This window comes from Falco biarmicus, chromosome 1 (assembly GCF_023638135.1).
Source record: "Falco biarmicus isolate bFalBia1 chromosome 1, bFalBia1.pri, whole genome shotgun sequence".
Lineage (NCBI taxonomy): Eukaryota > Metazoa > Chordata > Aves > Falconiformes > Falconidae > Falco > Falco biarmicus.
The window spans coordinates 7369407-7383446 of record NC_079288.1 but is presented as its reverse complement, the minus strand read 5'-3'; the positions used below and the strand labels follow the sequence as shown (position 1 = coordinate 7383446).

The following is a 14040-nucleotide window of genomic DNA, read 5'->3' as shown; positions in this document are numbered from 1 at the left end:
ATGTATTTTGGATCAGACACACTGAATGGCTGCTGATCCCCAGGATTTAATCTCTTATTTATCTCAGTATCTGCTTTCTAGAAACAGGGACTATCATGTCACATTCTTACATCACTGGAAGAAAAAGACAAGAAAGTATTATGATGAAAGATCTGAAACTTAAATCCGCTGCCCCTTCCCTGCAGCTTACACAGAAGATACCCAGCTGACCTTACAGAAAGCATGATAAAGCGACTGTACTGAAGTGTGCATTCAGCACAGAGAACTCAACCCTGTCCTTAGCACTGCCATCCAGACAGCCAAGGGACTCAGGAGTCACTTCAGCTGTCGAGGACATGACAGCATGGTGATGGATCTGAAGCAAAGATAGAAAGCCATCGATCTGCTTTAACTGTAATCAGTGCTTGCCTTCAACAAGGTCACTGGGCCATCTAACACATGCCTTTCCCCCAGCCAACGTGTCTTGCGTGATCTTGCCCTCAACAGGCGTGAGCACAGCAAGACTCACCTCTTAAACCTCCTGGGACTCCTATGGTCCCAAAGAGGAGGCAAATATTAGCAGCAAGTGATGGGACAGGAGTAAAAGTCTATTTTGGTATGTGCTGCACTTGCCTTCACTTATTTGTTTTGCAAGCCTTTATTTTCCAAGGCAATTTACAAACAAGAAGCAAGATAGCCATTTGTTCAGACAAAGGTTAATAGGGGCCTAGTGGTCTCTGAAGACTGCAGTCACACTTAGGTGTGAAATTCTGGAATAGCAATAAAGATGCTGCACAGACAAGCAAGTCTCAAGAGAAGAATTTAATCTGTCTAAATATTCTCATTATGTACATAGTTTTCAGCTTCCATTCACAATGATCTGAGCAGAGACAGCTTCCAGAGGCCTTTCTGGACAATAAAGCATGAAATAGGATTTCTACATCAGTCATTATTCCCTTTTCCATCCCCAGCTCGAAGAGTCAATGTTTGAAATGGGTTTTGCTGAAAAGACGACATAGCATTGGGAGAGAAAGAGTTGACAGGAGGAAGGCAGCACAGATCTTTGGCAGACTAGTGGTACTTGGCACAAGAGAGCTCCCATTGGCACCATTTTCCCAGAAAACCTCAAATAGATTATTTCTCCTGGTAGTCCAAAAAAGGCTCTCTGCGGGGTCATGCACAGACTGAAAAAAAGAACACTACATCCAGAGACCTGGTTCACTGGAACTAGAAAGAGGTTCCAGTTACATCCACCCATCTTGCTCCTAAAAGTCACTTAAACCTACATACAGTACTAAGAAGAGCTGAGAAAACTAGAGGCAGGCATCTAGGACAAAAGGGCTGATCCAAAAACTCGGCTGCTTTCTTTTGGGATCACAGTGTCCATCTGTCCCCTTGCCACAGGGGAACTTAGCCTGCAAAAAGAGACCTTGTTTGTCCACTGAAACATGGAATCTGAATTATTCCAACAAGCAAGAATTCTAAAAAAAGGAAAAGTCAAGAAAACAGAGCAAGCGCTTTATGCGTATGATCCCCTGGGGAACTAGAGAATAGCTATGCTCTTGATGAATCTCACCGCTCCTCACTTTCATGCTTCCTTTTCCCCTTCAGACAGGCTGGGTTCTGCTTTTCTTGCATGTTCAAGACTCCACTTCTATTGCACAAGAAGCTTGGACAAAATTTGCAGGGATAGTTACAGCGTTTTGCTACCAAATTTTTTTAAAAATTGGTATTTTTACTGATAATATTGATAAATTTATCAAAAAGCAACTTCTTACGGCTGCCCTCCCATCCCCAGGTTTCTCAGAGAGTTTAAGAGCTACTACTGGTCACTAGTCCCTGCAAACAGGACAGCAGGGGAAAAAATATTAACCAGCGCAGTCACTTCAGAGGCAGCCCAAACTTGAAGACAGCATCAGTACTGTGGTCTGAACATTTTATAAATAATTATATCTCTCATCCCTCTCTAGGGAAATTGTCATCATCATTGTTTTCTGGAGAATAAAACCCACACAAGTCAAGCAGGGAGTGGGACCAGCAGAGCTGGAGGTAGAACAAGTACCAGTTTACTCCCATACTCACCCAGTAAGAAGCACTAGAGACCTTAACAGAAAACCCCAACTTGGAGGTAATGCTGACACCCAGCAGCCTCCTGAAAATAGTGATTGTGGGAACTGCCCCACTCCAGTAACCCGCTACAGACTGGTATGTTCTCCCACAAACAACCCCTCCCTACTTCTAAGGGGGAGCAGAGGAAAGCACCAAAACCCTCATCTCAATTACTGAGCAGAGAAGGATTAACCACTACCAAAGACTTTGCAGATATTTATTCTCCAAATCCGCAAGAGGAGACAAGCAGAGGGAAAAGCTCCTCTGAGTTATGTACACAGACGGCAAGTCTAATGCTTACACAGTCTTAATTTTTTTAATTTTTCAAGCCTTAACAACAATTATCTTCATGAATTATAGACATAATATCCGAGAGATGGAGGCAGTAATTAATGCATGTCTGCCTTTTCTGACTAGCTCCTTCTGCTGGGTCAGGGAGAGTTATTGAAATTCAGGAAGGAAATCTTCAATCTTCTGGAAGTTTTAAAGAAACAGACCAAGACACAACTTAATAAAGCAATATTTCTCTTAAATAATTAACTAGGCTTTGACATTCACTAATATTTTTGAGGCCCAGCTCTTACTTTTGCAATAATGCTGGAACAAGTGCGCTCAGGGATGTGAGCCAGTGCATGTCCAAAGTGTACTAACTGCAAAATTGCTTCAAACAGTCTTTACCCCCGCGTCCTCTACACACACACAGCCACCTTCACTCTTTTTTCTTAAGTTTCACTGGGACCCTTAACAGAAGCCACACTATGCAGCACTTGCATACCTCCCTCTTCTCATTTTGCCCTGCTGACATCTGTCTCCAAGTACAAGTGCTGAATTCTCCCCAAGCTCAAGAGAAGCAGCATTCATCATCCTTTGGGAAAAACCTTCATTTCACAGCAGCACCACAGCACAGTAATAGATGCAATAGACAACCCTAAACTAGACAAAGCTATTACTAAAGCAGCATATAGCACTGGATAATGTTTAAGGGGACTGTTTCTATCATCTCTCAAAAAGCAGATTCTCCTGCAGCATGAACAATTTTAGTCACATAAAGAATGCAGTCAAGAGAGCTTAGTATACTCCAGTATATTGACAATTACCTCAAAGCAACAATTACTCAGCCAAATACTGAAAAAAACCCACCCTTTGGCACGGACATATCACCTGCTTAAGCAATATAAAACTACACAACAAGGACAGAACTCTACTTAAACTCAAAATCATAAGGATCGTTCCAATGGCCACCAAATTAATGCACAGCCATGTCACCAAGAATAGAGGGGGGTATTTGGCCAAAAAGGTCAGACTGAACCAAAAGCTTCACACCTCTGTTGTTCACTTGAGCCACATCATCCCTACAGGAAAAAAAAAATCTCTATTCACTAGAAGCAAAGTTTAAATGGTAATAACTGTCAGCCCAGTTTCACAAACTCACCAGATACAGTCTGTAAGCATCAATCCGTCGAATTGGCCCCCAGCACTTGTCTGTGTCGTTATACTTTGTGCCATCTCCAACACTGCAAGAATGGTTGCCAGTGGCACTACTGGGAAAGGAGTGAGAAACAAAAGGCAGTAATTAACTCCTACCAGAGGTCTTCCCCTCTCCTGCATGCAAGGAAGAAGAATGATCAGAGACCTGAAGTATCCATTCCTCCTCTCCCTCCCTGAACATCCTCCATCCTTATATTTTCTGGACTGTGTAACAGAACAAGTCACTGAGTACCACACATACAGGCAAATTCTTGGACTGCCTGCAGTACTTGCAAGTTTGGACATTTGGTCATCAAGCTAGCAAGTTTAGGTCATATATGGATCACTGAGATTTTCCATTTCCAAGTCATGAGACCAAATCCAGCCCAGTCCAGATTTGATCAAATCAAACTGCTTCATTATCTGTTTCTTTGAGAAAGAGACTGCTCTCAGTCCAGACCTAAGGCCACACAGTGTCACCACTCACTGGTTATAAGCTTGGTAAGCATCACACCTCTCAGCTCTTACCCAAAGAAACAGAAAAGCTAAAATATTGCAATACTCTGTGTGCAGTCAAGCTATTAAGCAACAAGTCCTGTGTCTGCAACCACTGAAGCTGCAAGTTCTTCACACCTGAGGACTCATCTGAAATCAGGTCAGGCTACTTTCCAGGCAGGCAGCAGGCACTCGGGTGGGGAATATAAACCAACTTCACCTTACCACCCACAAGCGATGAGCTATCCTTGAGTCACTTCTCCACTCTGTTGTTCAGAAAGTAGAGCTAATCCTAGTCAGCCTTATCACCCCATCAAACCCAAAAGCCTGTTCTCTTCTCTGTCGGTACACAATCCCACAGCAGTAAGCACACTTACCAGGTCACTTGCATGAGAGAGACCGGTACAGCTGCTGCGTAGATTGCCAGGTCTCCGTAGAGGTAGATGATTATGCAGAAATAGAAGAGGTTGACACCCACTGCAGGAAAAGAGACAGCAGAGTACACAGGGAATCAAACTCTGCACTTGCAAGTACATAAAAAATTTTCAAGGTCTTAAAAATAAATCACCAGCATTTTCCTCCATAGTTTACTACCTTCTGCAGCAAACTCCACCCAAGGGTCACAGCAACAACTGAAGGAACTTAGCCGCAGCACAGGAACTGACAGGACATGAGGTGCCCCAGAGCTAAACTCTGCTTCCTTCAATATCTGGCCCTGACACCAGGCCCCCAAGTCCAAGCCTGTCATCCAGTTGCTGGTCAAGACCAACAGGTCTCACATAAGTCATCTGCCAGATGAAGGTGTCAACTTGAAACAGCCACAGGCAAACACCTAGCTGATGCTCACAGACTTGGTCTGAGTGCAGCCTGACAAACGGCGAAATGAAGAGAAATGTTTTTAAGTCTCTGCTGATTCCAAACCCTCTGCTTGCAAACCTGCAGGACCTTATTAACATGAGGGATTTTGCCCTGCAGAGCTCAGGTTCCACAAGGCTGAAAATGGAACTACTTTGGGAGATCCCTTACTGTCAGCAACTCGAGCCAAGTTCAAACCTGCAAAGCTTTAAACTGTTTCTGCAACTCTCTTACCCTACTGCCACATGCATGCTGTTTCTGCCCCATTCTGGCTTTTTGGGTGGGTTTTTTTTGTTGGTATTTTTTGCTTTTTAAAGCTTGCCCTGCCTTCACTTATTAAAAACATCTTACACAAGTTACTTGGGTGCATAGAATAGCCTTACTGGGGCACAAGACAACACTGCTGTGGACAGCTAAAAACTGCAGAGAGAAAAAAAAATGCTCAATGACACCCCAAGATTCTCTTCTTCCGAACTTGTCAGTATAAATCTCACTGAGGAAAAGCTGAACATATTTTAGTTCAGAGACAGGTGAGCTACAAGAAAAAAAAAAGCCTCAGATTTGTTTCATTTAGGAAGCTGAAGCAAAACAGTTCAAGGAACCTGCCCATACTTTCAAGTTAGGATTAAGCATCAGGTGGCATCACAATACAGCTGCAGTAAATCAGTTCACCTCTCCAAGCTTCACACGTGACAACTATCAAACAAGGACAGCATCACTGCAGGAATGCAGTCTAATATTGCTACAGTGCTTGGATGCCCCAGAGTTTTACCACGTTTTGCCATCATACTGGATGGCACTGGATCTCTGGATGTCACAAAACATTAATAGGCATTCTCCTTCGTTTAAATAAATTGTTCAATATGCTGAGCCTACTTAGCATAAAATATTCCTAAACAAAAGGCCTGTATTGGGAAAGCAGCAAGGAATCTTCCTTACTTCTGGAAAGCAGCAAACTAAGCCAGTACTCCCAGAGTTGTTCCTGGGTTTGTCTAACAAACTGAGACCTTGCAAGAACTGTCAGATCACTTCATATAGTTCCCCCCTTGTTTTCTTCCTCTGTGAAAGATTTAAGATGGTTAAGGAGTCTCTGCATTGTTCTGACGATGGCAAACTACCTATTAGTCTTCTCCAATTTCCCATTAAGAAAGGTTGAAGGTTATTGTAACAGATATCTGGCATAGGACAGAAGCTGCAAGACACACTAAGCACAGGACTACACAGACCCAGATCTAGATTCTGTTTTGGGGTCTGCTACTGGTCTTGGGCCTCAGCTGCACCCCACCCCCAAAATAAGGCCAACATGACCAGCTAAGCTACAGCAGCACCACCAGGTACCCACCAGCACACACTACATCCCCATTTCAGTGCAGATTTCTCTGTCTGTGGGAAGCCCAGGTAACAGTCCTCTCCCAAACCCATCCTCCCGAAGACAGGAAGACTTTAGCATCAGTTCTTTTATAAACTGCTGCTGACCCTCCCTAATCAATACTTTCATTACTGGACACAAAACAGGGGGGGAAAAAAAAATCAATGACTTCCTGTGGGGAAACAGCATGATAGATGTGCCTAGAATCCATTATTGCAATAAATGACTGCTCAGTCCCAGAAGAAAGCACCCAACATTGCAAAATAAATAAATAAAAAGCAGTGCTTCAGAGCCAGCACTTTTAAAAGAGCACACAGGCCCTTCACAGCCTAAACCTAAGTCAGCTCCCTTTAAGAAAGTAGACAGTCTGAAATGGAGATTTATCCCCAGCTTACCTCCCAGGACTGCAGATTCAACTCCTGTCAGATTGCTGAAAATAAAAATCAGTCAAAAGGAACAGAGAACTTGCTAGAAATCGGAGGCTTTGAGAACTATTGCAAAGCTCTCACCAGCCTTACCTCTGAAGGCTGTAACGCCCTCAGACACCTTGGGTTTGGATCCATGCTTTGTACACTGTAAGCAAAAACCTACCCAGACAGTTGGTAGCTGTGAACCCACCAGAAGTTGGTGCTTGGAGCTGGGACTTCCCAAGTGTGGCCAAGTTTCTCAGCACTAGGCAGCACCAACTGGTCACTGAGCAACTGCCCTAACTGAAGGCCTTTCTGTGCAACTGTCGGAAGGAAGCCCCTCAGCAAGGCTCTGCAGAGGGAGGCACTCCGCTTGTCTCTTCTCTGCAGCTGCTCAGCAGACCAGACAGTGTTTCAGAACTAAGACTCAGCAACAGTACAGGGGTAGAGCCTCACCGCTGAGCACAGAAGGGAAAGCAGCAAACGAGTTACAGCTGCCCCAGCCCCTTTGCTGCGTGTATCTCACCCCATCTGGAAGTCACAAGTGGTTTCAAGCTATGACCTGCAGCTGCTCCAGCTGCCTTCCCACAGAGGGATTCATCCCTTTGCATGGAGTAGGTCCTGGGGAGGATCTCTAACACAGAAATCAGATAGCTCTGGCTAAAGCCATGTTAAGAAGCAGGATTAGGACTGCCAGGACAGAGCAGTCCTTGCCTTTGCCGGGAGCGCACAGCAGGGCAGGCAGAGTGTGCTGGCCCAGCCCTTGCTACCACCAAGGTGGAGTGGCCCAAGGGCAGCAGCCCCAGGCACCTGGGGGGCCCTTACCAGCCCCTGTGAAGCACAGCACAGCTGGGGCCTTCCAGAACTTGCTTACGGGAGAGAGCACTCTTGCCTCCTGTGACCCTGCACCCCTCCTGTGGCCAAACTGGCCTCTACAGCTGAATCATCAGCAATACTGCTACGCTGTTACACGGTGCTTCTCAAAGCACTTCCCAAATATTACTTCCCAGAGGATGACAGATGAGGAAGCGTTCGCAGTGCTTTTCAGATGACAAAGCATACAAGCAAGAAAACCTGCCTAAAGACAGAGCAACCCAGTGCTACAGGCAAGACTTGGAACAAGGAGATTCTGAGTCCCCAACTTGCACTCAAGTCACCTCTCCTCTTCTCTGACCAGAAAAGTGGCAGCCTGATCCAAGGTGGATTATTTTGATAGTCTTAAGTGATTTAAATCTACAAAGGCCCAGAAGAGGCATGCAGGGAAATTAAAAAGGTTTTTTTTCAATTGGGCTTCAAAATTAGAAATATAGTTCAAAGAATCTTCACTCCTTAAGCCCAGCTGTCCTTCAGAGGCAACAGTCTTACACTGGCATGAAGTGATGTAATGGTAGTGGAAAAAACCAGCCCATCACATCTTTGTAAGGTGGCCAGTGAGCAAGAGAAAATGTCGCTTTCCACAAGAAATGGGGCCTGACAGGCTCCAAACTGCACAACCATTGTGTCTGATGATTTTCTGGCCCAGCACAGCAGTTAAAGTGTACTGTTTTACTCAGGATACCTAACATTGTAGTTTGCATTTCTATCACATGCAGCAATGGATATGGCTTTACTGCAGTACAGTTACAAGTTTGTTCCCTGGCATACAAGAGACATTTAAAAGCAAAAAGACAAGACAGCTGCCAATCATACGCACACCAGGGACTCTCTCAGCAGTTCACGCCCCAGCAGCTCTCTTGGTGACTATCCAGATACATGCAATTTGCAACAGCTCTCCCCAGAAGTAGCTCTTCCCTTCAGACCGATACTGATGGGGTTCAGGGAAGCCAAAAAGTCTCATTCTCAAATGCTACAGCCAAGATGGAACCGGCAAACACGACAGCTGGGCTCTACTGCTTTAGACAGCAGAGATCACAAAGGATAGATGCAGTTCAGAGTCAGGTTGAGGGCAGTCAGAAGAGGCACTGACTTACACTCGCCTGTTTCAAGAAACTGGGCCTATAACCTGCAGTATTTTGGCTAGTTCCACTACCACCACCACAGCACCTTCCCCTCCTTGCAGGTTCTGGCCCACTCAGTCCATAAATAATCCACTTCGTAGAAACACCACACAGGGAGATGAATACAGTACACAGAGAGAAGGAACAACACTTTGGGGTGGAATCATCACAAACTCAGGATGCAAACCCACACCAAGAAGCAGGCACTGAGACAGGACTTCTGAAAATGTGAATCACTTACCTTTATTGAAGAACATGGAAGCCATCTGGCCCATTTCCACCCTCTCGGTGATTTCAAAGATATTGGGTGAGCCACGTCTCTCTGCAAGGTGAAAACAAGAAGTATTTCAACCAGTCCCTCCAATAAACCCAGAGGCCAGACTATCTGAAGACACTCAGGAAGCTCTAGCAACAGTTTGAAGGACAGTATATATGACTCCATAGCTGCAGAGTCACTGGTCCAATTACTCTGCTGAAGCTAGTTTAAAAGTGTTTTGAAAATAAGATGTTCTCATCTTAGTGACCTAGAAGGAAGAGATCTTTATCAGACTGTAGAAGGTGAACGGAATTCTCAATGAGTCTTATCTTGCAAGTGCTCAGGACTTTGGGATGTGAGCACGTGGAATTAAGGGTGAAATGGACAGAAGAGTTCTGCCCCACTTGCTGGAGCCCACTGCAACACCGTCCGCAGAGAAAAGATCTTGGATTGAGTGAAAGCACGAACTAGGTACTTACGAACTGACAGGATGGGTCGTGTCTCTGCTCGCTCGTAGCCATCTTGGAGGAGAACATCACTGTCAGATACTCCAGAGGAAGAATCCTCATCCTCATCATCCTCCTGGAAGGAAAGACCAGACCACTGATGAGATGTCTGCTACCCACAGTGCAGGCTGTGGCACCACCCAGTGTCGTGGTCTCACTTCCAGAAACTCAAAGGTAGGTGTCAAACAGGGATGGGCAGGACATGCAAGCAAAGGCAACACCAGGGAGCCCTTGGCCCAGCCTTGGGGTGCTGCAGGGAGCAGAGGAGAGCACTAGCAGGGCAGGCTGAAGTGAGTGACAGGCTCCGCTATCCTAGCCTCGGCCATGCACACAGCAACAGTGTCCAATTTGTGTAGTGATATGTGGCACAAGGAAGATAGAAACTACCAGATCTGCAGGGCTGCCGAACTAGTAGAAAAAAAATCCAAACATTATAGTCTTAGCTAGTCAGAACACAACAGTCTAGCTCCTAACTCCAACCTCCCATCACACAGGCAGGGGTTTAAGTCAGCACAAACAATTACGCCCTGCACTGATCCAGAAAAGCCACTAAAGACAGGATCCAAAAAGCCACAAGTAAGTTTTACGGCAGGGACATACTTCAGGACTGTCCACTCCCTGGGATACAGCCCAAGTGACAGCAAGGACATTTCAGCCTGTCCCTGTTAAGTGACCTGAGATCAGCAAGGATTTACAGATCTCAGCACATTCCAAATGGCACCAATATATTGGCTGCCACCTCTACACATTCACTGAGCAGCGCTTCTGGGCAAGGAGAGCACAATCAGTAAGAAATGTGAACAGCACAAGAGATTTTTCAAAGAAGGAGCATAAAATCCTGTCTTTAATGAGCAACCCCACAGGGAACTAACAGCCATATTTTATATGGCAAAGTTAAGTACAGTAGAAATTTATTCCTTTAGAGTTACTAATCAGGCAAGGCCAAGATGCAGAGGTATCTCAGGCAAGTCCTACAGGATAAAAGAAAAAGAGAAACTGGAAAATTAAAACCCACACGAACCTTGCGTTTTTCCATTCTCTTCCATCGTAGCTGGGCATTTGCAGCAGCCATGGCTTCCACCACAAAGGTCGTAGTCATATAGCTAGAGAAATTAAATTGATATCAATAATAGTCAAGAACTGTCATTGAAGGGAGACAGAGAATTATTCCCACCTGTCCGTAGGAGCAAACAAACAAAAACAACCTTTTCACCAGCTACATACACGCGTGCTGGTTTTGGTACAGCGTTTCATCTCAGTTTGCTGCTCCCTTCTGTTCTTGAGCTTAAGGTGTTCAAGTGGACCACAAAATGCTGTAAAATATAACATGCCTTCAAATATAAGGGTATCTGGAAGGCACCTTCCTACTGTTTCTGAGTTGAAGAAGGCTACAGGACTTCCCCCTTTACTAGAAAGCAAGCTTCCTTCCTCCTTTTAGAGCCTAGGACGAACACAATACTATTCTGAAGCTTACCTATTAGGGTCTGTGGCAAAGCTGCTATGGTCCCTTAAAGGATCTTACAAATGGCATGAGAAGCAAAGCAGCAATACAAGACCAAGGAGCAGATCACACAGGCATGCAAATACACTTTGCTGGAGGCCGAGGAAAAGCTGTCCAGGGAAACAGTAAGAGCCACTGACGGAAGGAATATCATTATCTCAGCTAAAACCAGTCCTATAATAAAAAAAAAAAATGGAAAAAAAACCCAACCAAAAAACAAACCAACAATCTCAAATCAATCTTATTTAAGGCTTTAAAGTGGTTTCTCACTGCTTCACGAACTGGACTCCCTTACCAAGCTCAAATAAGAGATTAGTCTTGCAAGAATAAAAGCAAGCAGCCTGTCCCAAGGCCCATGTAGCAATTTCCACCCAGACTCTTCTTGCACTGAAGGGTCCCCAGCGGGCACGAGGAAGTCACAAGCGCCAGAACAAAAGCAACAAGGCAGTGCAGCTGCCAAGGCGTGTATGTAGTACTTTGAGCTGCATCTTTTCAGATTAATCCAGTGCAATTTTGGTATGTAGGTTTGGAGGTTTATGCTCTTCTGCTGACCTTGGATTGTCCGCTGGCGCTGAGTTTCATACATTGAATTTAGGCTTTTAAACTGATATATCTAAAAGGAATTGCTTCTAAAACTTCCAGTTACTGTACTCCCACAGTTTATATTTTATCAAGCCTTTGCAGCTTACAGCTTTGAGGTGGAGAACTACAAGCATTACTACAGTCAGTACTGATGATACAGCACCTCTGTATAGCAGTACCTAACAGATCCAAAAAGTGCTGCCTCCAAATCAAAGGCACATTCAGGCTGATAGAATTGGTTACTGACAAGAAAGGAACTTCTAAATTCCATTCTTACAAATGGCAGGAGGGGATTTTGGTTTATTTTATTTTAAAACCAAGCAAGGAGAAAGCAGGGATTCACAGCCCGTCAGAAGATGGCAATTCTATTAATAACTACTTAGACATCAGTGCCGTATCAACAGCCTTCAGCTCCACCTGCTGCTCCAGCAGGAAGGCAGCTGGGCAGAAGCTCATGGCCAGCCAGCGTGAAAATCAAGACACCAGCTCCAAGGTCTTAAGCAGGAATGGGGCAGGGGCAGGAATAACACAGGCCCAGCTATACAACAATTTTTCAGTAATTTTTCCTGATGCTCCTGAAGCCAAGAGCACTGCCAGAAGCCAAGAGAAAGGTAACACAACAGGTCTGCATCACATGCAAGTCACAAAGCAGAAAAAGAAAGCTGGAAGAAAGGTCCCAGAAGATTCTGGACTGTAGAAAAAGTCTTTCCCATCAGCCAGGGAGTGGGATATAGCACCATACTGCAGGCAGTCAGAAAATGCATCCCTCCAAATAAGGTCCACAGGCAACACGACTGCAGAGATCGACGCTCAAAGCAGTAGAGGGATGGGATCACTCAGAAAAGTACCAAAAGTCTTAGCACTGTCCTTACAGCCCCACCCAGCCAAGCCCCACAACCCCCTAAAGACACATTCTCATGTCCTACCTCATAAATCCCAGGAACATTAGGAGAACAAGGCTGACAAGCCACCCTGCTGTTGCAAAGGCCTTTGGCATGGTTAGAGCTCCTGTTCCAACGATGAGGTTGAACATGTAAACCAGACCAACCTGCAATCCATTCACAAAATCCAACATGAGTGTTTGCAGCTGTGCCAAAGATCATCCAGGACACCTCACATGTGCAGATTTAAATGGAAAGCGCAATCTTCGAGCAAGCAGGGCGGGAGCAAGCCCAGGCTAAAAATGAATATCGGAGGGGACTGATAACTAAAGAGAACCCAGTGAGTGTCAGAACATTTCTGGAGAAGCTGATATTCCTCTCCATTTTTCTATTTATTTTACAATATTGTATTTCTTTCTAACTTTTAGAATTAGAAAGCGCGCGAGCTTTTTGTCTGTTTGTTTTCAAATCCACTGCCTGCTACCAGAAGTGTCTACACTGTGGGTTGGGGGTCTCTCCTTTTCTGACCTGAACATTTAAGTAGCTATGGCTACGTACATAGATACCTTTCAGAATCTCTTGTTGTTCTTTATTCTTCGTAAGCAGGAAACATTCAAACGGAATTCTAATTCAAAGCCTGCTTGCCATTTTACCAGTAAGCAGCGGAGCGTATTCTGAAGAAGGGATTTTACTTCTGGAAGGGAAAGGGTTTCATCCTCTCTGGCAGAAAGCTTTTTTCTACCCAGGGGCAAAAGATAACTGTGCACCTGGACAAGACAACCCCCACCCACCCACCTTGACTATAAATTTAGCTGCATTCATGATCAAAAATTGCCCCAAAGTTCTTTTTATTTTTTATATAGGTCAGAGTCTCTCCAGAGGACAGCCAGTAAAGAACTGCGTCTGAGTACACTTTTCTGGGCGTGGAGCAATTAATATCAGGATTGCTCCCCAGGTACCCTGCAAGCCTTTCATTCACTGACATAAGCACAGAAAACTCGTTATTCAACAAGTCTCCTACAACAACAAAAAAAGTCAGCCATTGCAGTTTGCAGGAAAGGTCTTCACATTCACCTGGCAGAGCTGTCATTCCCTGAGCACAACTCAAGTGCCCAGGGCCATGACTTACTCTTCAGAGAAAGACTGCTGAAAAAAAACTTCAGGTGATTTTCCTTGAATTTGGTCAAGTAGACAGAGATGAAAATGGTACCCGTGTGTTCAGTCTGGCTAGACATCTTCAGGGAAAGAGGAAAAAGTCATAGCCTTTGAGATTAGACTCTAGGAAATTCATGCAACACTAAGATAATAACATAAGAACAGGTGACACTAATCCTTTAGAGTCCAGACGTCCCAGTTACTGTCTTGTTCTCCATTTTCACAGTTGTGACCTATTTCTGCAGCCTAATATTCAGTTCTTCTAAACTCAATTGTCAATACCGGGATTAAAGTTTTAAAGCATTTGAAAGCCAGCATACAGGTTTCAGGACTGATTCTATATTTAGTCATTCCAGAAAAAAAGACTAAACCTTGTTTACAAAGCACCGTTTTTAAGAGCTGACACTATACACACTTGTGGCTATGAAAACCAGTATTTCCAGTAACATAGGGAAGCAGTAATTGGCTTTGCAGTTTCACC

General features: G+C 44.7%; 1 protein-coding gene across 6 annotated transcripts in view; it reads right to left on the bottom strand.

Moving 5' to 3' along the window:
- The window catches only part of TMEM104 (transmembrane protein 104), a 42149-nt gene that overhangs the window by 26125 nt on the left and 1984 nt on the right, over positions 1-14040 (bottom strand). For 5 of the 6 annotated variants that reach the window (XM_056326783.1, XM_056326780.1, XM_056326784.1 and 2 more), the window contains 6 exons: positions 12450-12571; positions 10462-10543; positions 9414-9516; positions 8920-9000; positions 4428-4527; positions 3521-3629 (listed from right to left, as the gene is read on the bottom strand). In XM_056326783.1, coding sequence (XP_056182758.1) covers positions 3521-3629; positions 4428-4527; positions 8920-9000; positions 9414-9516; positions 10462-10543; positions 12450-12571 — 597 coding nt within the window. The remainder of the gene's footprint in view (positions 1-3520; positions 3630-4427; positions 4528-8919; positions 9001-9413; positions 9517-10461; positions 10544-12449; positions 12572-14040) is intronic. The other variant, XM_056326785.1, reaches the window with a different exon arrangement.